Here is a 23913-nt window from a genome sequence, read left to right on the forward strand (position 1 = left end):
ACACGAAATCCCTAGGTCCTGAAATTCGAAAAAAGAATTCCCAGATCCTGAAAGAGTCAATCCCGAAATCCTGAGCTTAAAAACACCTAATCCCGGAGTCCCGATAAAGGTCCTATCGCCCCTGCAGTATGCACTTGGTAAAATTGACAATTTGTAAAAACATCTAAAAAATAGACATTGCCATATTAACTTCATTCCATTCAGTGCTTCTCTAAAAGAAGAAATTTGTATGTATTTTTTAAAGTACTATGTTAAACTAAGTCCCCTGCTGGCTGCCGTCTTGGATGATGGATCAGTTACAAAGTAACAACATTTGGTGACGGTCAGCACCTGATAAGAAACATTCATGCTATGTTTTGTTTCATTCCATTCAGTGGTTCTCTATAAAAAGACATTTGTATGTATTTACCATAGGGTCTCATGTTTAACTAAGTCCCCCACTGGCAACCACGTGGATGATGAACTAGCTACAAAGTAACAACACTTGGTCAGCACCTCATACAGAACATTCATGTCATGTTTGGTTCCATTCCATTAAGTGGTTCTCTAGAAGTTCAAAATGTAAAAAAAAAATCATGATGACCATGACGGCTGACAGATGCCAAGTGATGAGAATAGGGAAGGGCCAGGTGAGCTAAAACCTTGAAGATATTTGCAAACTGGTTGTGCTTTCCTTTTAAACTTACCAATGAAGAAATATTTCTTTAAAACAAGATATATTGATTCTATTTAATCCATTTCCAATAAAAGTAACAAAAAAATTAAAGTTACATGTTTATTTCCCTTAAAGTAATAAAAATATAATATAAACAATCATAACAAAGTATCTTTTCAAAAAAAATGTATGCACATTTATATAAAGTAACTTCAGTTACAAAACCAGAAAAATACTATCACTTCCATGACAAATTGATTGATATAAAATACAAATTGGTAAACATATACAACCAAATATATATATCATCATTAATCCGGGATCACCACAGGCTAACTGAGGATGGTGTGTCTCATTATGAATCTCATCCCCTTATTTTTTGGCTACACCTATGAATTTTCAGCATAAATCTTGATTTTCTCAGCACCATTATAAATTATTTGATTACTGGTACATGTATATGCAAGAAAAATTAAAAATTGTGTTTATTCTTAATCAATTTAATTTTGAGTCACTATAATTTTATTTATACAAAATTACAAGTATAAAATATGTACAACAATTAAGATATTAGCACCACCCCTTGAAAATTTCCTCTGTAGTGATCCCTGTTCATATATGTACAATGTATAATTGGCAGTATCATAGTAATACAACAAAGAAAAATGTTTTCATCATCTAAGCTAACTTTATCTTACTTGTGTAAAAATACTATTATACTATCCTACACTTGGAAGACCAGGTCAAAGTACAAATACAACTTCAAAATGACGTATTTTCACATCTGTTGCCACCCTTTTGAAGATGGGAGCTCTTATTGTTAATAATTATGACAAAATAGTTTTTTTTCAAAAAGGAAACACTGAATTAAAAGAACAAGAGTACTGAATTATAGCACCTGTGATACTTATCAACAAAATTAACTTATGTTGAAATCCAATAACAAAATAAAAGGATTACTAGAAGTATCACATACATTTAACATTATTGATCCATATACAATGTATGTGAAATCAAAGCCAAGGGAACACAGCCAGACAGACATGCACACCTTACAATCACACTATAAACCAAATATTGTTAACCTATTGCTTATACATGTAATACCTAACTACTGAAATTTAATGTTGACCAATGAGTTATTTTAATGAGGTAAATCTTAAATGAACCATGCCAGACAGACATGATCACCATGAAATCTTTATTCAGTAAATATAGTTGACATAGCATAACAATGAAAACTTAACATTGACTTGTGATCCATTAAAATGATAGACCAGACGAACCTTCATTGCAGGCAAGACCATAACCATTCAGTTTCTAGCTTTAGATGTTAACAATCATCATTTATAAACAATGTTTTACAACAACAAATAAATTATAGGACTGTTATTTTAATCACTTTGAATCCTAATTCTATCAGCCTTTACAAATTATTTTTATATAAAAATACTGTTTGGTGATCCATTCACTTAAACAAAAACTTTTCACTACTTTCAGATGCATTTCATGCACACATCATAAATATCATTTTTTAAACACTCTTGTGGTGATGATAGCTGATGAGCAACAGGAATATGAAAAGTGCTAAAATTGTAAGATGAAGAGAAATATAAATAATATAGCAACCTTACAATATAAAGAATCAGAAATGAATATCTACTCTACATCAAATCTTATCAATATCACAGTACATACTGACATGTTGTCACAAAATACAAATATTATGCAGTGTCAAACAACAATACACATTGACATTCAAAGGAACATTTATGTATATAATATCAACAGTAAGAATAAAATGACTAGCACCCAGTATTATTTGAAACGACAGATTACTTAATGGGACATAACAAGGTTACGGGAGAATCTCTTTTTGAATGTGGAAAAATCAATTACATCATCCAAGTAAAATAGAATATAAAATTCTGTTTTATTTAGAAGCTTGGAATGTATTTATGAAACAGTTGACACACATTTTCCTGTGATTTATAAGAGTTGTTTTAACCAATGGTCAACCCCCTTAATTTTCAAGCTATGTTAAGTTTCATCAAACTCATCTTCCACAAGGACTGTTCTTTTCTTGGTTAAACCACTGTACCATGAGAAGGAATAATTAGCTATGGCACCTTTACATTCGTTGATGAACATAGGCAATATACAAACTATTGTCAACGCAATCTGTAAAAGAAGAAAAAAAATATTCACTAAAGTTTATAGAATAATTTATTCAAGAATATTTAATAATTTAATTTACTTATGAGCTAAATATATTTATTAATGTGCATTTTGGTCACTCCTTGAATATTTTTCAATTCTTAAATCATAAAGTTAGTAATTTTTTTGTTTAATGTGAATTAAGTAGAATATGCAAGGAACACTTCATTTTTTTTATTGAGTTCTGGCAAAGTGTTGATGCATCTTTTTTTTACATTGTCCTGATAACACCTACTGTAAATTCAGAAATAATGGCGATTTTATCATTTTACACTTGAATGCGGTTTTAATTTTTATGATTTTGAGAAAAGTCATGCTTAATTCAGTTAAAATATTACAAAATGCAAGTTTTAATTATTGCATTTACAACTCAGTCGCATTCTTTGCAATAATAAAAACCTCGCAATAATTTCTGAATTTACAGTATTGTTGTGATTTTACAAGGGAAATATCTGTTCTCCAGGATCAGTTAACTTGGGAATCATGATGTCTAATTGCATAAATTCATAATTTTATAAATATGATAGTTTTAGGACAAGGAGTGATAACCTACTTTAACCATATTGCAGACGGTTGACATCAATATAGTTCAGAAAATAATGAACAATACTACACTTACCATTATCATAAATACAACAAAAACTGACTTCCAACCAAACTTCTGCTGAATAATAGGTACCAGTACCTAAAATGAAAATCACACTTTAAGTTGGTGTTATAATTATAATCATAATGCAACAGTGTTAAAATATTAAAAAGAATAAGAAAAACTAGAGGCTCTAAAGAGCCTGTGTCGCTCACCTTGGTCTATGTGCATATTAAACAAAGGACACAAATGGATTCATGACAAAATTGTATTTTGGTGATGGTGATGTGTTTGAAGTTCTTACTTTACTGAACGATTTTGCTTCTTACAATTATATCTATCATGAACTTTGCCCATTAGTAACAGAGAACTATATTTGGTAAAAATTTACATAAATTTACCAAATTAATGAAAATTGTTAAAAATTGACTATAAAGGGCAATAACTCCTTAAGGGGTCAATTGACCATTTAGGTCATGTTGACTTATTTGTAGATCTTACTTTGCTGAACATTATTGCTGTTTACAGTTTATCGCTATCTATAATAGTATTCAAGATAACCAAAAACGGCAAAATTTCTTTAAAAATTACCAATTGGAGGACAGCAACCCAACAACCAGTTGTCCAATTTATCTGAAAAATTCAGGGCAGATAGATATTGACTTGATTAACAATTTAACTTCTTGTCAGATTTGATCTAGATGCTTTGATTTCATAGTTATAAGCAAAAAACTGCATTTTACCCCTATGTTCTATTTTTAGCCGTGGCAGCCATCTTGGTTGAATGGCCAGGTCATCGGACACATTTTTCAAACTAGATACCCCAAAGATGATTGTGGCCTAGTAGTTTCAGTGGAGATTTTGTAAAAGATTACTTAGATTTATGAAAAATGGTTAAAGATTGACTATAAAGGGCAATAACTCCTAAAGGGGTCAACTGACCATTTTGGTCATGTTGACTTATTTGTAGATCTTACTTTGCTGAACATTATTGCTGTTTACAATTTATCTCTATCTATAATGATATTCAAGATAATAACCAACTAGAGGCTCCAAAGAGCCTGTGTCGCTCACCTTGGTCTATGTGAATATTAAACAAAGGAAGCAGATGGATTCATGACAAAATTGTGTTTTGGTGATGGTGATGTGTTTGTAAATTTTACTTTACTAGTCTTGCTGCTTACATTTATCTCTATCTATAATGAACTTGGCCCAGTAGTTTCAGTGGAAAATGTTAATAAAAATTTACAAATTTTATGAAAATTGTTAAAAATTGACTATAAAGGACAATAACTCCTTAGGGGGTCAATTGACAATTTCATTCATGTTGACTTATTTGTAAATCTTACTTTGCTGAACATAATTGCTGTTTACAGTTTATCTCTATCTATAATAAAATTTAAGATAATAACCAAAAACAGCAAAATTTCCTTAAAATTACCGATTCAGGGGCAGCAACCCAACAATGGGTTGTCAGATTCATCTGAAAATTATAGGGCAGATAGATCTTGATCTGAGTAATAATTTTACCCCGTGTTGGATTTGCTCTAAATGCTTTGGTTTTTGAGTTATAAGCCAAAAACTGCATTTTACCCCTATGTTCTATTTTTAGCTGTGGCGGCCATCTTGATTTGAAAGTCGGGTCACCGGACACATTTTTAAAACAAGATACCCCAAAGATGATGATTGCCAAGTCTGGATTAATTTGGCCCAGTAGTTTCAGAGGAGAAGATTTTTGTAAAAGATAACTAAGATTTACGAAAAATGGTTAAAAATTGACTATAAAGGGCAATAACTCCTAAACGGGTCAACTGACCATTTCGGTCATGTTGACTTATTTGTAAATCCTACTTTACTAAACATTATTGCTGTTTACAGTTTATCTCTATCTATAATAATATTCAAGATAATAACCAAAAACTGCAAAATTTCCACAAAATTACCAATTCAGGGGCAGCAAACCAACAACGGGTTGACCAATTCATCTGAAAATTTCAGGGCAGATAGATCTTGACCTGATAAACATTTTTACCCTGTCAGATTTCCTCTAAATGCTTTGGTTTTTGAGTTATAAGCCAAAAACTGCATTTTACCCCTATGTTCTATTTTTTGCCGTGGCGGCCATCTTGGTTGGTTGACAGGGTCACGCCACACATTTATTAAACTAGATACCCCAATGATGATTGTGGCCAAGTTTGGTTCAATTTGGCCCAGTAGTTTCAGAGGAGAAGATTTTTGTAAAAGATAACTAAGATTTACGAAAAATGGTTAAAAATTGACTATAAAGGGCAATAACTCCTAAACGGGTCAACTGACCATTTCGGTCATGTTGACTTATTTGTAAATCCTACTTTACTAAACATTATTGCTGTTTACAGTTTATCTCTATCTATAATAATATTCAAGATAATAACCAAAAACTGCAAAATTTCCACAAAATTACCAATTCAGGGGCAGCAACCCAACAACGGGTCGACCGATTCATCTGAAAATTTCAGGGCAGATAGATTTTGACCTGATAAACATTTTTACCCCATGTCAGATTTCCTCTAAATGCTTTGGTTTTTGAGTTATAAGCCAAAAACTGCAGTTTACCCCTATGTTCTATTTTTAGCCGTGGCTGCCATCTTGGTTGGTTGACTGGGTCACGCCACACATTTTTTAAACTAGATACCCCAATGATGATTGTGGCCAAGTTTGGATTAATTTGGCCAAGTAGTTTCAGAGGAGAAGATTTTTGTAAAAGATTACTTTAATTTACGAAAAATGGTTAAAAATTGACTATAAAGGGCAATAACTCCTAAACGGGTCAACTGACCATTTTGGTCATGTTGACTTATTTGTAGATCTTACTTTGCTGAACATTATTGCTGTTTACAGTTTATCTCTATCTATAATAATATTCAAGATAATAACCAAAAACTGCAAAATTTCCACAAAATTACAAATTCAGGGGCAGCAACCCAACAACGGGTTGACCGATTCATCTGAAAATTTCAGGGCAGATAGATCTTGCCCTGATAAACATTTTTACCCCATGTCAGATTTCCTCTAAATGCTTTGGTTTTTGAGTTATAAGCCAAAAACTGCATTTTACCCCTATGTTCTATTTTTAGCCATGGCGGCCATCTTGGTTAGTTGGCCGGGTCACCGGACACATTTTTTAAACTAGATACCCCAATAATGATAGTGGCCAAGTTTGGTTTAATTTGGCCCAGTAGTTTCAGAGGAGAAGATTTTTGTAAAAGTTAACAACGACGACGGACGACGGACGACAGACGACGGACGACGGACGACGACGGACGCCGGACGCAAAGTGATGGGAAAAGCTCACTTGGCCCTTCGGGCCAGGTGAGCTAAAAACAGCAAAATTTCCTCAAAATTACCAATTCAGGGGCAGCAACCCAACAACCGATTGACCGATTCATCTGAAAATTTCAGGGCAGATAGTTCTTGACCTGATAAACATTTTATGTCAGATTTCCTCAAAATGCTTTGGTTTTTGAGTTATAAGCCAAAAACTGCATTTTACCCCTATGTTCTATTTTTAGCGGTGGCGGCCATCTTGGTTGGTTGACCAGGTCACGCCACACATTTTTTAAACTAGATACCCCAAAGATGATTGTGGCCAAGTTTGGATTAATTTGGCCAAGTAGTTTCAGAGGAGAAGATTTTTGTAAAAGATTACTTTAATTTACGAAAAATGGTTAAAAATTGACTATAAAGGGCAATAACTCCTAAACGGGTCAACTGACCATTTTGGTCATGTTGACTTATTTGTAGATCTTACTTTGCTGAACATTATTGCTGTTTACAGTTTATCTCTATCTATAATAATATTCAAGATAATAACCAAAAACAGCAAAATTTCCTCAAAATTACCAATTCAGGGGCAGCAACCCAACAACCTATTGACCGATTCATCTGAAAATTTTAGAGCAGATAGATCTTGACCTGATAAACATTTTTATCCCATGTCAGATTTCCTCAAAATGCTTTGGTTTTTGAGTTACAAGCCAAAAACTGCATTTTACCCCTATGTTTTATTTTTAGCCGTGGCGGCCATCTTGGTTGGTTGACCGGGTCACGCCACACATTTTTTAAACTAGATACCCCAAAGATGATTGTGGCCAAGTTTGGATTAATTTGGCTCAGTAGTTTCAGAGGAGAAGATTTTTGTAAAAGATTACTTAGATTTATAAAAAATGGTTAAAAATTGACTATAAAGGGCAATAACTCCTAAAGGGGTCAACTGACCATTTCGGTCATGTTGACTTATTTGTAAATCTAACTTTGCTGAACATTATTACTGTTTACAGTTTATCTCTATCTATAATAATATTCAAGATAATAACCAAAAACAGCAAAATTTCCTCAAAATTACCAATTCAGGGGCAGCAACCCAACAACAGGTTAACCGATTCATCTGAAAATTTCAGGGCAGATAGATCTTGACCTGATAAACATTTTTACCCCATGTCAGATTTCCTCTAAATGCTTTGGTTTTTGAGTTATAAGCCAAAAACTGCATTTTACCCCTATGTTCTATTTTTAGCTGTGGCGGCCATCTTGGTTGGATGACCGGGTCACGCCACACATTTTTTAAACTAGATACCCCAATGATGATTGTGGCCAAGTTTGGTTTGATTTGGCCCAGTAGTTTCAGAGGAGAAGATTTTTGTAAAAGCTAACGCCGGACGACGGACGACGGACGACGGACGCCAAGTGATGAGAAAAGCTCACTTGGCCCTTTGGGCCAGGTGAGCTAAAAATATGTCTAGAATAAGCAATTTAAAACTAAAAGCTTTATTTCAAACAGTTTAACAAACGATTATTAAATATTTTATACTTTTTGTATCTACCAGTAATACCTTTTAAAAGCATGATTTTTAAAAGCAATAAATGTTACAGTTCTATTCTGTTGTTCCCAAATTGAGTTACTTGAAATCCCTTTTAAGTTCACTGAAAAATAATTAAATTCTTATGGAAATGGTAGTTGTAACAGTTACCTGGCCAATGGCTGCACCAGCACTGCCTGTTCCATCAACAATACCAGTAACTGTTGCTAAGGCTTCAGTATTACCTTGTACAGGGCCTTGGCGACCTGTGTGTAAGATATAAATATTGCAGTACAGATGAACAAAATTAACAACATATAGATACAAGAAGATGAAGAAGATGTGATATGAGTGTCAATGAGACAACTCTCTATCCGATTTACAATTTGTAAAAGTAAACCATTATATGTTGAAGTACGGTCTTCGACACCAACATGCATATAAACAGAATTAAATTTAAAAAACAAACTTCAGTTATTCTTTCAGGATCAATAGAATCATGGATATTTTAAATGCTCATGTACATAAAGGTAAGGATGTTAAAGCATTAAGAATATAACAAAATGTGTCAAAAGGACATAGATTACCCCACCTATCTAATGTAGCTTGGAGTTGTTAAACAACATTCCATTGCATTTATTTGTGGAACTTTATTCATACGACGATGAAGAGTTATATTGCATTCTCTTGGGGAAGCACATAACAACAAACAATATAGACACCGACAGTTTTCATGATCTTTGTCATGTGCACGTTGCACACTGTGTCGCTGCATATAGTAGATTAAGGAGAACAAAAATTCTTTAATGTGCCAGTGCATGAACCGTCGTTAGTGAGAGCAATTTTTGTCAAAATTTTCTTCAGTTATATAAAAAAGCACTGAACTTTATTTTGTTATTGTACATATTGTAATATTATATTGTGTTATTATCATGTTTTGACAACTTTTGTAATTTGATCTGTTTACATATATGATTGTTCATTGAATCTCTTAATAGAGGAAATAAAGATATGAATGAATGAATGTGTAAGTTCAACATGTACAGTTATAGTTTTAATTTTATTTACAAATTTTTAAACACTCTCTTGAAATTCAAATGAACAAACAAAAAACAAACAACCAACCATTTAAGCAATAATCATATAGTTACCTAAATCTGCAGAAATAGCTGCACTAATGAGATTAGCTACTCCTCCAACAAAGAACCCTGCTACTGCCATTAATACACCATTTATTGTTTTGTTATTTGGTGAATCTGTAAATAAATATATACAAATGATTGTGAGTTGTCTATCATCTTATAATCAAAATAAAGTATGAAAGTATTGGTATCAAAAGTTAATTTCTAAATAAGAAATTCTTATCAGTGTTGGAAAATGAGGGCCTTGAGGGCCAAAAGATAATCTTTTTTTCATGATAAAATCGTACAATAAAAATGTTTGCCTTTGCCTGCCCAATGCTATTCATTTAATTATCACTAATTACAACCCCCTTTCACAAATCCTGGATCTGCACCTGTGTTTGGTTATTGTATAATACTATCCAGCTGTTAGGTAATAAAGATAACAATGTAAGTGAGACAGATCAGTATGATTTTTTTTATATTTAAAGTAAACTATAAAGATAATTTAATTTTGAAGATTTGACACAATAACTTAAATACACTTACGACTATAGATAAATAATGCTGGTATTGCTAGAACTAACATTGGTATTACTATTAGGGATCTTTTTCTAAATCTATCAGATATAAAACCTGCTATTGTGCCACCTGTAATAAAAAAATATACACAGATGTGAAACATGCTGTTCATACGAAAGGAATTGGACAAAATTGTAATTAATATTTTATGTGATAAACTAATAAGGTCATGCAAATATGAAAACTAAAACTTGAGGGGATTCTGACCAAACAAGGTCAGAGCTACACAAGAAGAGCCGACTCATAAAGATCTTTTCTCATTAAAAATCACCTTGGAACTGGACATCAGAGCTGCTGATAAATTTCAGGCAGAGATGAATTTGTTAAATTGCTGCTTTTTTCTTAATACCTGTCATAGAAAATTATTATCATCATGGGGAAAATATTTAATGTTTTTTCAGTAATAGACAGGACACAAGACAATGCTTGCTGATGTCAATCTTATGTCATCAGTGGGTTTTTTACAATTGAGTTGCTGTTTTTGTTCGCTAATTCTTTTATATGAAAATATATACAAAATATGACTGACTGCCAATCATACCTATTAAAAGTCTTAAGGAGGCTCCTGGGTACAAAAATTTTAGCAAAAAATTAAACCTTTACCTTTTCATTACAATTTTTATTTATTACACTATTAGTTGTTACTTTATGATATGGTACAAAAAACAACCCACAAAAATGATTTCGTTTGGCCCCAGATGACTTTAAAACTTGAAAAAGCTCCAAATTATCTCCCTTTGGTGCGAAAATGCCATTTTTTGGCCTTAAATTTGAAATATCTTTTTTAACTCATCGGTGACCTATATTTTTGAATGTAGGAAAAAAAGTCACAGGAAAAAAAGTCACGGAAAAAAGTCACGGAAAAAAAGTCACAGGAAAAAAGGTCACAGGAAAAAAAGTCACAGGAAAAAAAGTCACAATATATATATATTTTTTGCATGAAATAGTCATAGGATCTGCACATGCATGTATTAACAGGAGAAACATTCCCAATTTGTATTTTTTTTATGGAAATGGTCATAAGGCCGCACATATATATGAATATATTGGGAAACATTCCCAATAGATATTTGTTTGGAAATAGACATTTTTTAATTCATTTTATACGACTAGCTTTGGAAATTTAGATATAAATTGCAAATCATTTAAATGGAACATGTACATGATGGTGTACTAGATTGATACATGTTTTTAAGGATTTGTTGTAATTATTTTTGTTTTATATCTCTTAGAGATGTGAGTTTAACAGCAACAATTTCATTCAATTTGAATACAAGTTAGAAGTTCAGTATATAACTTGACCACATGTTTTTTTTACTTTTATAAAGATAAGTATTCCTGAATTTAGTGTTAAACAAACAACTCATTGTCATTAATAATAGCTTAGTATTTGTATACATATATATCTAGGGACTGTTGATATTGATGTGTGGCTTCTTATGGCACCTCCCCCCTTTGTAGACCTTCCATTTTCTGTCTTCGTAGGAAGCCATATCAATGAAATACAACTTATGCTCAATATTAAATAAAAAGACACAACCAGTTTTCCCTGTTTGTTAAAAAGTCAATTTTGAAAAAAAGAGCATTATTTATTCCAATACACTTTTATTAGTATATATATAATTCCTTTATAGTTTTTAAAAATTAACCACTGACGTAACTAAAATAGGTATTAAATCTGATACAAATATATTATGACTTTTTTTCAATGCATTCAAAAACTCCAGTTTAATTATTTATTGCCATGTACATAATGACCTTTTCACATGCATTCCAACATTATTTCGGACACATAAGTAGACTTAAAGAAATTGTGACTTTTTTTCCTGTGACTTTTTTTCTTGTGACTTTTTTTCCTGTGACTTTTTTTCCTAGGGATATTGTGACTTTTTATCCTGTGACTTTTTTTCCGTTTACCATATTTTTTAGTATTGTTTTCAAATAAGCTGTTTATAAACTAAATTATTGTAAAATTTAGGCGATTTCTTATATTAGGTTATTTTTTTATTTCGATATTTCCTCTTTTTCTCCTATTAGTTCAACAGAAAAAAAGGACACTTACAAAAATGTATGCTTTTTCCAGAGGCAGATTTTAGCTTAAATGAACTGTGACCCCTTTTTTTTATTTCATTTTTCTTTTTAAGTATATGATAAAGTTCATTTATGAAAAAATATAGCGAAATTCTATATTAGAAAAAAAAAATCATTTATACCCAGGAGCCCCCTTAAGTATAATAATACATTGTACTTACTTAAATATTTTAAGAGATCTTGTGATGAAAAATTGTAATGAAGTCAAAAATTGTATCAATCTGATACATACCTATAATTCCACCAACATCATACCATATAGATATGTCATCTGCTACTGTCTCCTTCCAACCAAAGGCTCCATGTAAATAAAATGGCAGCCAAAAGAAGAAGGAATAATTCACAAATTTCAGACAGGCATATGATAAGGCATACTGAAAAAAAAAAGATTTTTTAAGCTCAAAATGAGCATGTATAGTGGTAGCTCACCCAATATATATACAGAACATTCACTATAAAATCTTTCCATCTCATTACAAATAAAGTATGGTACTTCCTCCTTTTTGAAGCATATTTGATGACATAAATTGAGCAGATTCCCCAAACTCTGTCTGTCCCAATATGGTCTAAAAGTATTTGTTAATTGTTTGTCATTCCCAACCTTTATATTAAAAACATCAATTTAAAGTAATCTTGTTTGAAATACCATTTAGAAAGAAAATTGGTAGGAGCTCTTCACAAGCAGCAGGTCATTGTTTAATTATCATCTAACCTATAGCTAGATATAACTACTGTTTAAAAACACCAGATGTCAGATTAAACAGTACAATGCATGTGTGATGAAAAATACTTATAACTTACCAATATAACTCCAGGTAATAATAAAGCTTGAATAAAACCCAGAGCTTTAGGTCTTGTAACAACTTCTGTCTCTCGACTTGAGGATCTGCTGAGCAGACGACCACTTTCAGTATCATCACTGTCACTTTCTATAGATTCTATATTTTCTAAAAATAGAACACACAATTCAAATAAATACTGGTTAAATTAAACTATTATAGTGCAAAGGGTTTTCTCATCTTAAATTTTTTACAAATTGGCCCACGAGTCTCTGCTGTTGTTTTTTTATTTGGTCGGGTTGTTGTCTCTTTGACACATTCCCCATTTCCATTTTCAATTTTATTTATATGTGCAAATCATGAAAGCAGATTTAACACAGAGTATATAATAAGGTAGTTATTCATTTAACTGCACAAATATTGTTTGATAAATGAACATTAAAAATAGGTAAAAGAGACTTAATTGTCATTAAAGTTAAATTCCTTGGCGTTTATGAACAAGTACTATACAGTTGTCTACTTACCTGAAGTATTGACAGAGTTAGCATCAATGGTCACTTCTTGGTTTGTAATCATCTCATCAGGAACAGGTAAACCTTTACAGAATAAGTTATGATTAGCCACTATTTGGTCTATACAAAATTTGAAAACTGTTCACAACAGTTGAGACAGAGAGAGCCCTCTCATGTATGTAATTTCAATTGTGCAATGCAAATCTTTAAATTGGAATGGCAATTAAGTGCTTCCCTGATTGCAGCCTGGTAAAATGTACTGCCACAGAGGTCGAACCCTGAACAGTTGAGGCAAGTTTGGACACTATTTTCAAGCTTGAAACTGTCTGAATTTTGATCTTGATCAAATTTTATATTTTGACATAATATAGGTTTCTGACACAAAATAAATGTGGTCTAGAGTTTAAAATTGTATTGCACAATACTTTGCAATTGAAGATTTCTTCTTTAAGATTTCAAAAAAATTTGGAAGAAAAAAATATGACCTCCCCAAAAAAATCCCCCTCTTGGAGCTTTCACCCTCAAACTCAATATCGGCCTTCCCTTTGTGGTATGGAACCTTATAGTACAATTTTAGATAAATCTGTACACTTTAACACACATGTTATTGTCTAGAAACTCACAAATGCTTGGGTTTTTTTGCCCTTTTCGCCTCCAATTCCAACACTGTTGGTACCATAACCCCCGAAATCTATCCAACCTTCCTTTTGTGGTATTGAACCTTCTTGTAAAATCTCATAACGTTTTTTCACTTTGACTCAAGTTATTGTCCAGAAACCAAAATATCTTTTACTTTTTACTAAAAGAGGTTCCCCTGAACAGAACTAACAAAAACTTTAATGTAACCAGTAGATAGAAAAGTTTCAAATCATGAAATTAAAAAGTATGTCAATTATTTAAATGATCAAAATTTATTTCTTACCTAGTTCTTTAGGGGTACTGACCAAACCAAAGAATATGGCTACTCCTCCTGCCATTAGTACTGTTGATGATAATAAGAAAGCATACTGAAATGTAAAACATTCTCATTTTTTGGAATATTTTCTTTTATATTGTATATTTGCATTAAAGTTCATATTTTCAAACAAGATTTCTATTTTCCTTTTTCGTGAAGTTTAAATTTTCTGACACAAAGATTATCGCAAAATGTTTATGTAATGAAATTGGAACAAAATTTGCTACAAGAAACAAATCTATACCATGTATACCAAATGAACAAATTGTGGCACATATACTTACATCATATCCATAATCTAGTACTGCTGACGCTAGAAGTGCTCCTATGATATTACCAACAGATGCACAGGCACTCCATAACCCTAGCACAAAACCTCGACTGAAAGTACAAAAACATAGGCATCATAGTTTTGATTCCTGTTAGAATGGAAGATTATGTTTCAGATTGACATTATATAAGATTTTAGAGCAAATCTTCAGATTTAGTTGCCAAGTGCTGGTATGCAAGATACAAACTCTGGTCATGGTACAGTTTTTACTAAGATTATGGCAAACACATTGCATCAAACTTTCTGAGGAAAAAATAATTGAAGGATTAACATATAATTTTCTTTTATTCCACTATCAATGGAGACAAAAGAAATAAAGAGGAAAAAAACCTTAAACACCTCCACAATCATGACAATGGGAGATGTTAAACTTCAATATGTGTACAAACTTTTTTATACAGCCTCAAGGATCTTGGTTGAAAACTATAGATGTTGCTGCCATCAGATTGTTTAGTCTTTTTGTAATAGCAGGTGCACAACTTATGATATGTGTGTACAAGTAAGTTTTTGGTTTAGGAGTTTAGAATGACATCCATTTTCACTGAACTAGTACATATTTTTGTCAGTGGACAGCTAAAGCCTGCCTCTGGCTGCCGAATTTCACTGTGTTGAAGACCTATTGGTGGCCTTATGCTGTTTTCTGCTCTTTGGTCAGGCTGTTGTCTCTTTGACACATGTCTCTTAGACACATTCCCCATTTCAATTCTCAATGTTATCATTATGTTTTTAACTTAGTCTAATTATAAATCTCATTGAATCTTACCTTGATCTACCAAACCAGTTGCCCATTACAGCTACAACAGTAGGCCACCCTGTTGACTGGAGGAGTCCATTTAATATCCACACTACTACATATACATATTTATTGTAGTAACCAATCCACTCAAACAGAGTCCCAAATATAAATACCTAGGAAAAATAAAACACATAAACATAATTATCACACCTAGTGTAGTAAACAAATCACTCTTGACACTGTCTTAACATAAATATGTAGAATAAAAAACCATTGGTGGCCGTCGGCTGTTATCTGCACTTTTGGGTGGGGTTCCCTTTGAAATCTCTCCCATTTCCATTCTCAATTTTATATAATATCAAAAAAGATGTGGTATGATTGCCAATGAGACAACTCTCTACAAGTAACTAAAATGACACAAAAATTAAGAACTATAGGTCACTGTACAGAAAACATATTTATTGTAATAACCTATATGCAATTCACTCTAAGAAAAAGCTAAATATATAAATATCCAGAAAAAAACAAAACACATGAACATAATAAAAGCATTCATAGCATTAGAAAGTGCACACAATCTCCTTTATAAGTAAATATCACAGTACTTTAAATATTTATTTCTAACTAATGTAGCAAATAAGCATTATAGGGTTACAAGAATTAAATTTTTGGCGTTCATAACTTTGATACTATATGTTCCAATATTTTTTTGACCGATATATAAAATACAAAGCTATTGTGACAAAAAAAACTGCATAGGAGTCTGTTACAACAAAAATATCAAGATGGCAGACAACATCTTTTCTTATCTTTTCTCAAAGCAGTACAATGAACTGTGGTTGTAAACATCATTATTCTTTTATTCTTTGGTAGGTACAACATTGTATCATAATGACATTGGCAATCAATCTATATCTCTGTATTTTCATATACTTTTCTTTTGACCATAAATTTATTATCTTTCATGTGTTAAATTTGAATTTTGTTCACATTTTAATTCTTATCTTTGTAACATCTTAAATCGTATGTATTTATGAATAACTTACACTCAATCCTGATGACACCATCCCAAAAGACAGAACTAATCTCATATTCAATCTAAAATACAAATAAATCAATTTGAATACTACCCTAGGAATTGATCACCATGGCTGCATTTGGTAAAATCTTTCAGAACTTTGGGTCCTCAATGCTCTTCATCTTTTTATCATTCTATTCTCTTTTTTTTTAATTCAATCTTCACTGATGAGTCTTTTGTTGACTAAATGAACGTGTCGTACAAACTCATAAACCTTGTGTGTTTGATGAGTATTTTTGTAAATGATTAAACTTCATGTGTCAATGCATTTTCTTTAACATTTCTTTTATTTTACAGACATGACTTGTTTGAATAGACATATGGAGTCTGTATTTCTAATTTTCAGTGGTTGTCGTTAGTAAGAGAGCTCTCAAATCATAAAATACAGAAAACCAGCATTATTGCTTAGAAACTCTACTGTCATACCATACAAATGTTGATTCTGCATACATCATTAATCAAAATACCGTCGGTCTTCCTCTAATTTCAGATTCTTATTACCAAATGTATACTTTTGTTTTTTATATTTATAGATTTATAGAGGTGTAAACAGAATACATTGAATACAAAAACTTTAATTGGAGTTATCTCTCTTTAATGTCTTACCTGTCACCAATAATCCCACTGATATAGAGTCCCTGCAAATAAAATTGTTTTTTCTAATAAAACTGTTCCTTTCAATAAGATTAACTTCACATTTAATAAGGTAATATTTTTGGATAAGTACTACAATAAATTGTTAAAATATAAATACATATAAATCTATCAACAACAAAAAACTTAAATTTTACGAATGAAGATATAAAAATCTTATTGACGGAAATATATTAAAAAAATGTAGATTTCCACAATTTCTTTTCATTATCATAATGATCATGTTATTCAATGTTTTAACTTGAAGTTCTTTCCCTAAATTATGTCAGTTGATCTTAAAGGTAAAGTAACTCTCTGACAGAAATAATAACTTATTAATCAAATTATCAAATTCAGTTAAATTAAAGCATACCACAGCATAAGATATAAGAAAAGCCCCATCTAACATTCCAAGAAATGGTTCAGCATCTTTTGGATTGTCAAACATTGCGTGAGAATTCCATATCTGTTAAAAAAATAATATATGTATTAATATTTTTTTGTTGGTTACAGTCTGATTCTTAAACTGATCAAATTTAGTAACAAGTACAGTTGATAAAGTATTGAACTCCTATCTTAAGGAATTTATTGGTGTATAAACTGGACCTAGTCACCATCAAGCAAAAAAAGTCCTATGAATTTTATATGGTTGTGAGTGACATGGACCAGTTTATTGACAATTCCCTTAAACTTGGTTTAAGAAACTGAGTTTTCACACATGTAACCTTCATTACATGAAAATTGTATATTTGAATGATTGAATTGGCCTGGTGCATGAATATACTTTTTTGAAAAAAACAGATGTAAAACATGAAATAAACTTTTTGATAAAAATAAACCACAAAATTTTGGATGAATGTTTTGTGTTTATTTTATTCAATTCATATCAACGACAAAACATGCAAAAGCAAAGTGAAAATGTAGTGTTATCATCACCACCATCTTGTTTACATTAGGTACAGAAAGTCGTTCCATCAACATTGTCTATCTTGTTATCACTTGTGGATTCAAATGCAGTAGCATCCTTCAAATCAGTTTGTGAATATGATTAAAAGTTGAAATAGTTAGAATTTACATGGGTTCCTAATTTTTTTGGTTGACGTCACACATGTATAATAAAATAAAAAGAAAATGTGCATTTCCATATTACTCTTACCATTATAGATGCTTATAAAATCTCTGGTCTATCTATTAAATGTCTTAAAGTTAAACATATATTACCTTGTCTGGTTGAGTCTTGTTAACAGTAGAATTATGGAATGACGGTGTCCACTCTTCTGAAATTGTAGTTTTGACATTGCTGAAGGTCTTTCTTGTTGCATGGAAAAAGGCATAACTAACAAAATATAAATGATGAAATTGTTACCTAAGTTATAATTTAATGTGAGTTAGAAACAAACAGTTTTTAAGAAGGACTGGTTTTAAAATAAGAAGGTTTTTGTAGACTACATTTGTAATTTTCTCATGTGACTGCTTGTCAATCAGACTTACAGATTTTGACAAATTAAAAGACCACATGATAGACACATGCAAGATATCTTTGTACAGACATTAAAAAACTACCTTTTTACCATAAAATGGGCAAACTAACTAATGAACACTGTGTATAACAAGATTGTGACAAATTGCAGCCCTATACATGTATATATATTCAAATGTATGTACATGTAAAGGGCTGTTATTGATTATGTTTATAAAATTAGTGACTCTGAAAATAACACTTGAAAGAGGTTGGAATGCCAAGTATTAACAAATATCAAACTCTCATTTTCAGCATCCATTAGCATTAAATTGGTTAAAATATCATCGTCGTAGATCGCCAGATGTCTCAAATAGTAATCGATATCATTATTTTTGGACAAAAATATCATGATTTGTCATAGTTATATGAAACCTCCAATTAAAGAAAAAATATGCATCTTTTTTATAATTAGATGAATAGTTTTCATTATAAAACTTATGTAAAATATACCTTTTTTAAAAGAAAATTCTTTAATTTGTCCACACCTAGAAGAAGTTTACTATTTTTTAATTGCTTGCATGCTTCCAGGAAGCTATTCACCGAAACATTTTCTGTATGCAAGTGACCTAAGAGTGACCCTTCTTGTAAAAACCCGATGATTGCAATACAAATGTATGCATGGATCTGTCATTGAAATAAACTATTATCTGATTGTACAATCTACATGATATAAACAAGCTCAATGTCCATGCTTCTTTTTTTATATTGTTTACTGTAAGTTGACAATCTGTAAATTTTGGCTTCAAAACATAATCATCATGCCAACATTTTTAGCTTGTCCACTCTGCCCACCCATGGGAGTGGGCATGAAATTTCTTTTGTTTAATCAATAGACTTACTAGTACAATCAATTGACAAAAGCAGATAAGCATTTGTAATCAATATTTTTACAAAAAAAGAGATTATAGTTGGATTGGGACGGTAGAAAAAGCAAAATCCACCCGCGCTGTTGTATATATAAATGCATTGGTTTAAGAATTGGATAAACATTATTTTTCAACGGTCACTTGTTTCATAACTTTAAAATCTGTTGATTTTATAACTTATATAAGTGTCTAATAGAAAGTGTACATTTTATTGTCATACACCAAAAATTACCATTAACTTCATTTGGCAATTTTTTTTACCATAAACATTGATAAATCGTCAAAACCATTTATGCTTAAAAATTTACGTCCCTCTTAGTTTGAAGCTGATATCTTTTGTGTGTCTCCAGATGAAGTTAACAGTCATTTTTCAGGATTTAATCAAGTCACAGTACACAATCCCTTGTCTAAGTTTATGATGAAAAACATTAACAGGTTGTACATGTAATATGATGTATGAATAAATAAATATTACCTAAAAAATGTCAACAAAAAAACAACCACATGGTGTGTTGTAAATTGAGAGGTTTCACTCTTCATCTTGAGTTTTTCTTAATTTTCAATCATTTCATTAATTAATGTTCAAAACATCATCATCAAATTAAGCTTTTTAAAACGATAAACAGTAAATGTTATAGTTGACACATCTCTGAGATCATGGGACAAAATATAGTCAATGTCAACTTAGATCCCGTTTCAAGACTTTTAAGAGCTTGAAGTTTATGTTGATGTCAAACGCTCGTCTGATGCCGAGCACTTGTCATTAAACCGGAAGTTTATATTTCAAAGGACAACAAAAAAAAGAAAACAGTTGCACATGGGGAAAACAATTTAACATACGTACCAAATGGAAAGATCAGATAAAATCAAATTAGAAAAGTTGCTCGGAGAGGGTTCTTTCGGAATTGTATATCAAATAACAGATATTGAAACAAACAAAAAAGTATGAATCATTTGAGTGAGCAGCAACAGTTGGCACATAATTTTCTGAACAGCTGCCAAGTGAACTAAACAAAATCAATCTGTCAAACATTTTATCCCCCAGAGAACAGTGTTTATGTCTCTTCTTCTTCTTTTAGTACAGAGTTCGACTCTTCTTGAGTGTATGCCCTTTATAGCTTGTTGCATATAAGGCACAAAATGTGCACCTGAATATAGGTATCTTGTTTTGTAACCCCCATTCACATAATGGTTACATTGGTTACATTGGTTACACCCATACAAACTATCATTGATTATTCACAACTTCTCCAGTTTATTTGTAACTTTCCTTCACCTAATGGTTACATTGGTTACACTGGTTACACACATGCAATTTCTGTTACCATGGCAACCCGGACAACCCTTGCATGACGAATCAGGTTGGTTACATTCATGGAGAATCAGGGGGAATTTGGTTACAATGGTTACATGCATGGGGAATCTGGTTACAATGGTTACATATATGGGGTATCTGGTTACAATGGTTACATGCATGGGGAATCTGGTTACAAAATGGTTACATACATGGGAAATCAGGTTACAAAATGGGGAATCTGGTAACATGTACGGAGAATCTGGTTACAATGATTACATGCATGGGAAAGTTTGGTTACAATGGTTACATGCATGGGGTATCTGGTTACAATGGTTACATGCATGGGAAGTCGGGTTACAATGGTTACATACATGGGGAATCAGGTTACAATGGTTACATGCATGGGAAGTCGGGTTACAATGGTTACATACATGGGGAATCAGGTTACAATGGTTACATGCATGGGAAGTCGGGTTACAATGGTTACATACATGGGGAATCAGGTTACAATGGTTACATGCATGGGAAGTCGGGTTACAATGGTTACATACATGGGGAATCAGGTTACAATGGTTACATGCATGGGAAGTCGGGTTACAATGGTTACATACATGGGGAATCAGGTTACAATGGTTACATGCATGGGAAGTCGGGTTACAATGGTTACATACATGGGGAATCAGGTTACAATGGTTACATGCATGGAGAATTAGGTTACAATGGTTACATGCATGGAGAATCAGGTTACAATGGTTACATACATAGAGAATTAGGTTACAATGGTTACATACATGGAGAATCAGGTTACAATGGTTAAATGCATGGAGAATCAGGTTACAATGGTTACATGCATGGAGAATCAGGTTACAATGGTTACATGCATGGAGAATCAGGTTACAATGGTTACATGCATGAGAAAGTCAGGTTACATTGGTTACATGCATGGGGAATCAGGTTACAATGGTTACATGCATGGGAAAGTCAGGTTACAATGGTTACATACATGGAGAATTAGGTTACAATGGTTACATACATGGAGAATTAGGTTACAATGGTTACATACATGGAGAATTAGGTTATAATGGTTACATACATGGGGAATTAGGTTACAATGGTTACATACATGTAAAATCAGGATACAATGGTTACAATCTGTTACATACATGGGAAGTCAGATTACAATGGTTACACTACTTGTGACTATCTTTTTATTGGTGGCCATAAAACTATGTCCACCAGGATGGCTCTATGTGTCCATCATTATACCCCCTGTTGCTAATTAATACACAAGGTATTCAAGGATAAAGGGAATTCATGTCTGCATTGAAGTGTTAAAATTACATAACTTTGATACAGGTAAAGTGTCTCAGGTAAAATATATGTGTTTGTCAAATTTAATTACTGTGATTATGATCCAAAAAAAAAATACAAAAAAATTGAAATAAAAAAATCAGTTGAACCAGAGACATTTGAAACAGAGTGTTTAATCTATAATTCTATCAATTCATATAAATGTTATTTTTTACATGTACTTTTTGACAACTGAAGATTACATGAATGTCATCTTCATATGATAATACAAACTTTCACAATGCCTGTCTTTTTCTATTGAAAAGGTGTTTCTAAAATAATTTTCCAAAATCAAAATTGTTTATATTTAGCATGCTTAGAGAGACTGATCTGCATTCAATGTTGTTTAACAAATGTTTGAGATAATATTTTTAGGACTTATTTTTAATAAAATTTAGGCAATTCATTATTTCTCTATTGAATAAATATATTCAACATATATTTATTACACATACATGGCATATTTTCATAATTGATTTATTAATTATTACAGCAAAATTTTATAATATTTTTTATTGTCATATAACTGAGACTCTGACTACTAGCATGATTGGTGTGTCTAAACACTGCTTAGGAGTCCTTAGTGCACCAAGGACTAAGGACTCCTTAGCAGTGTTCAGACGCATCCTAAGTGCACTAAGGACTAAATGGGGTGCTGTTACATGTATTTTTTTTCATATTATGGTAAAAATTAATATTTAATGCATAAATTACAAATTTAATAGAAAAATAATCATAAATAAACGAAATATTCAACATTTTTAGACATTGGTTAGCACACATTAGCTTTAATGTGTTTTGTACAAGTATCTCTATACAATTTATTTTTACTTGCAAGTGTGCTTTAATGTGATAACAGGCGACGCTGGACATGAGTTTGAATAGACTGCAATGGAGCTAAAACACTTTCGCTTGTTTCTTGTGGTGCACTTTTCAAAATTTATTTTAATATATTAAGACATTAAGCAATGTAAGAAAAAAAAAGATTTAAAGAAGTTAAAGAAGTTGTAGTTGAGAATATTTCTGTCGGCTTTTTCATTTTTTTCATGTGATATATTTAGGTTAATATATTCAAATAATAATATAATAAAATCATATTGTATTACAAAAAAAGTATTTACACATCATGTAGTAAAGGCATATTTTTAAGGCATTCATAAGAAGGCAAGCATTCTCTTTCTCTGTCAAAATTATATTTTTAGCTCTAAATTAACACATACTGAAATTTTTTCGTAATACTGTACTAAAAACTGTGGAACATTTACAAAAAAATAATTTGTCTCTTTTATATATTTGAAAATGAAACTTAATCTGACTAAAAAATGGGGAAATGATTTTTTCAACTTCTTTTATACTTTTAGAAGAAGAAAAAAATGTCTAACATATACAAACAAATAAGTATTGTATGAAGCCTTGAATATTGAACTCAATCCTGATATCAAACTGGTCAAAAACTAGTGATTTTGATAAACCCGAAGGACGCCAAATGATTTTTTTTCTGAATTCAATTGCAATTTTTAGTGAAACCATTTGTACATACACGCATCTTTGTCGAAATCAAAATGAAAACAAACACTTATCAATATATCTATTTCTAATGTCTTCGTATCTCTTACATAACAAGCTGACCACACTCTAACTTATTTGTCAGTTAGTTGGCGCACATCACAGTAGTGCACCTGTGACAAATGACTGACAGGAAAGAAGTAAAACAAAAACTAAATTATTGTTTTTTTCATCATTTTTAATAAGAACAACACATTT

At 31.6% G+C, this 23913-nt stretch overlaps 2 protein-coding genes across 3 annotated transcripts in view; one reads left to right on the forward strand and one right to left on the reverse strand.

Moving 5' to 3' along the window:
- Positions 1 to 761: 761 nt before the first annotated feature.
- On the reverse strand, positions 762 to 20215 carry LOC134716567 (sugar phosphate exchanger 3-like). The gene is made up of 16 exons (XM_063579582.1): positions 19978 to 20215; positions 18336 to 18450; positions 17488 to 17580; positions 17088 to 17119; positions 16450 to 16501; positions 15431 to 15576; positions 14621 to 14717; positions 14304 to 14388; positions 13394 to 13465; positions 12892 to 13037; positions 12323 to 12464; positions 9967 to 10068; positions 9448 to 9552; positions 8468 to 8562; positions 3492 to 3557; positions 762 to 2836 (listed from the first exon to the last, which is right to left on the reverse strand). The coding sequence occupies exons 1-16, from the start codon at positions 20040 to 20042 to the stop codon at positions 2696 to 2698; spliced, it is 1554 nt and encodes a 517-aa protein (XP_063435652.1). The 5' UTR covers positions 20043 to 20215; the 3' UTR covers positions 762 to 2695.
- A 31-nt stretch (positions 20216 to 20246) lies between these two features.
- The window catches only part of LOC134716553 (serine/threonine-protein kinase Nek1-like), a 35301-nt gene continuing 31634 nt past the window's right edge, over positions 20247 to 23913 (forward strand). For both annotated transcript variants that reach the window (XM_063579567.1, XM_063579575.1), the window contains exon 1: positions 20247 to 20445. In XM_063579567.1, the coding sequence (XP_063435637.1) occupies positions 20350 to 20445 (96 nt within the window). In that variant the 5' untranslated portion in view covers positions 20247 to 20349. The remainder of the gene's footprint in view (positions 20446 to 23913) is intronic.

This window comes from Mytilus trossulus, chromosome 1 (genome assembly GCF_036588685.1).
Source record: "Mytilus trossulus isolate FHL-02 chromosome 1, PNRI_Mtr1.1.1.hap1, whole genome shotgun sequence".
NCBI classification, from domain to species: Eukaryota; Metazoa; Mollusca; class Bivalvia; order Mytilida; family Mytilidae; genus Mytilus; species Mytilus trossulus.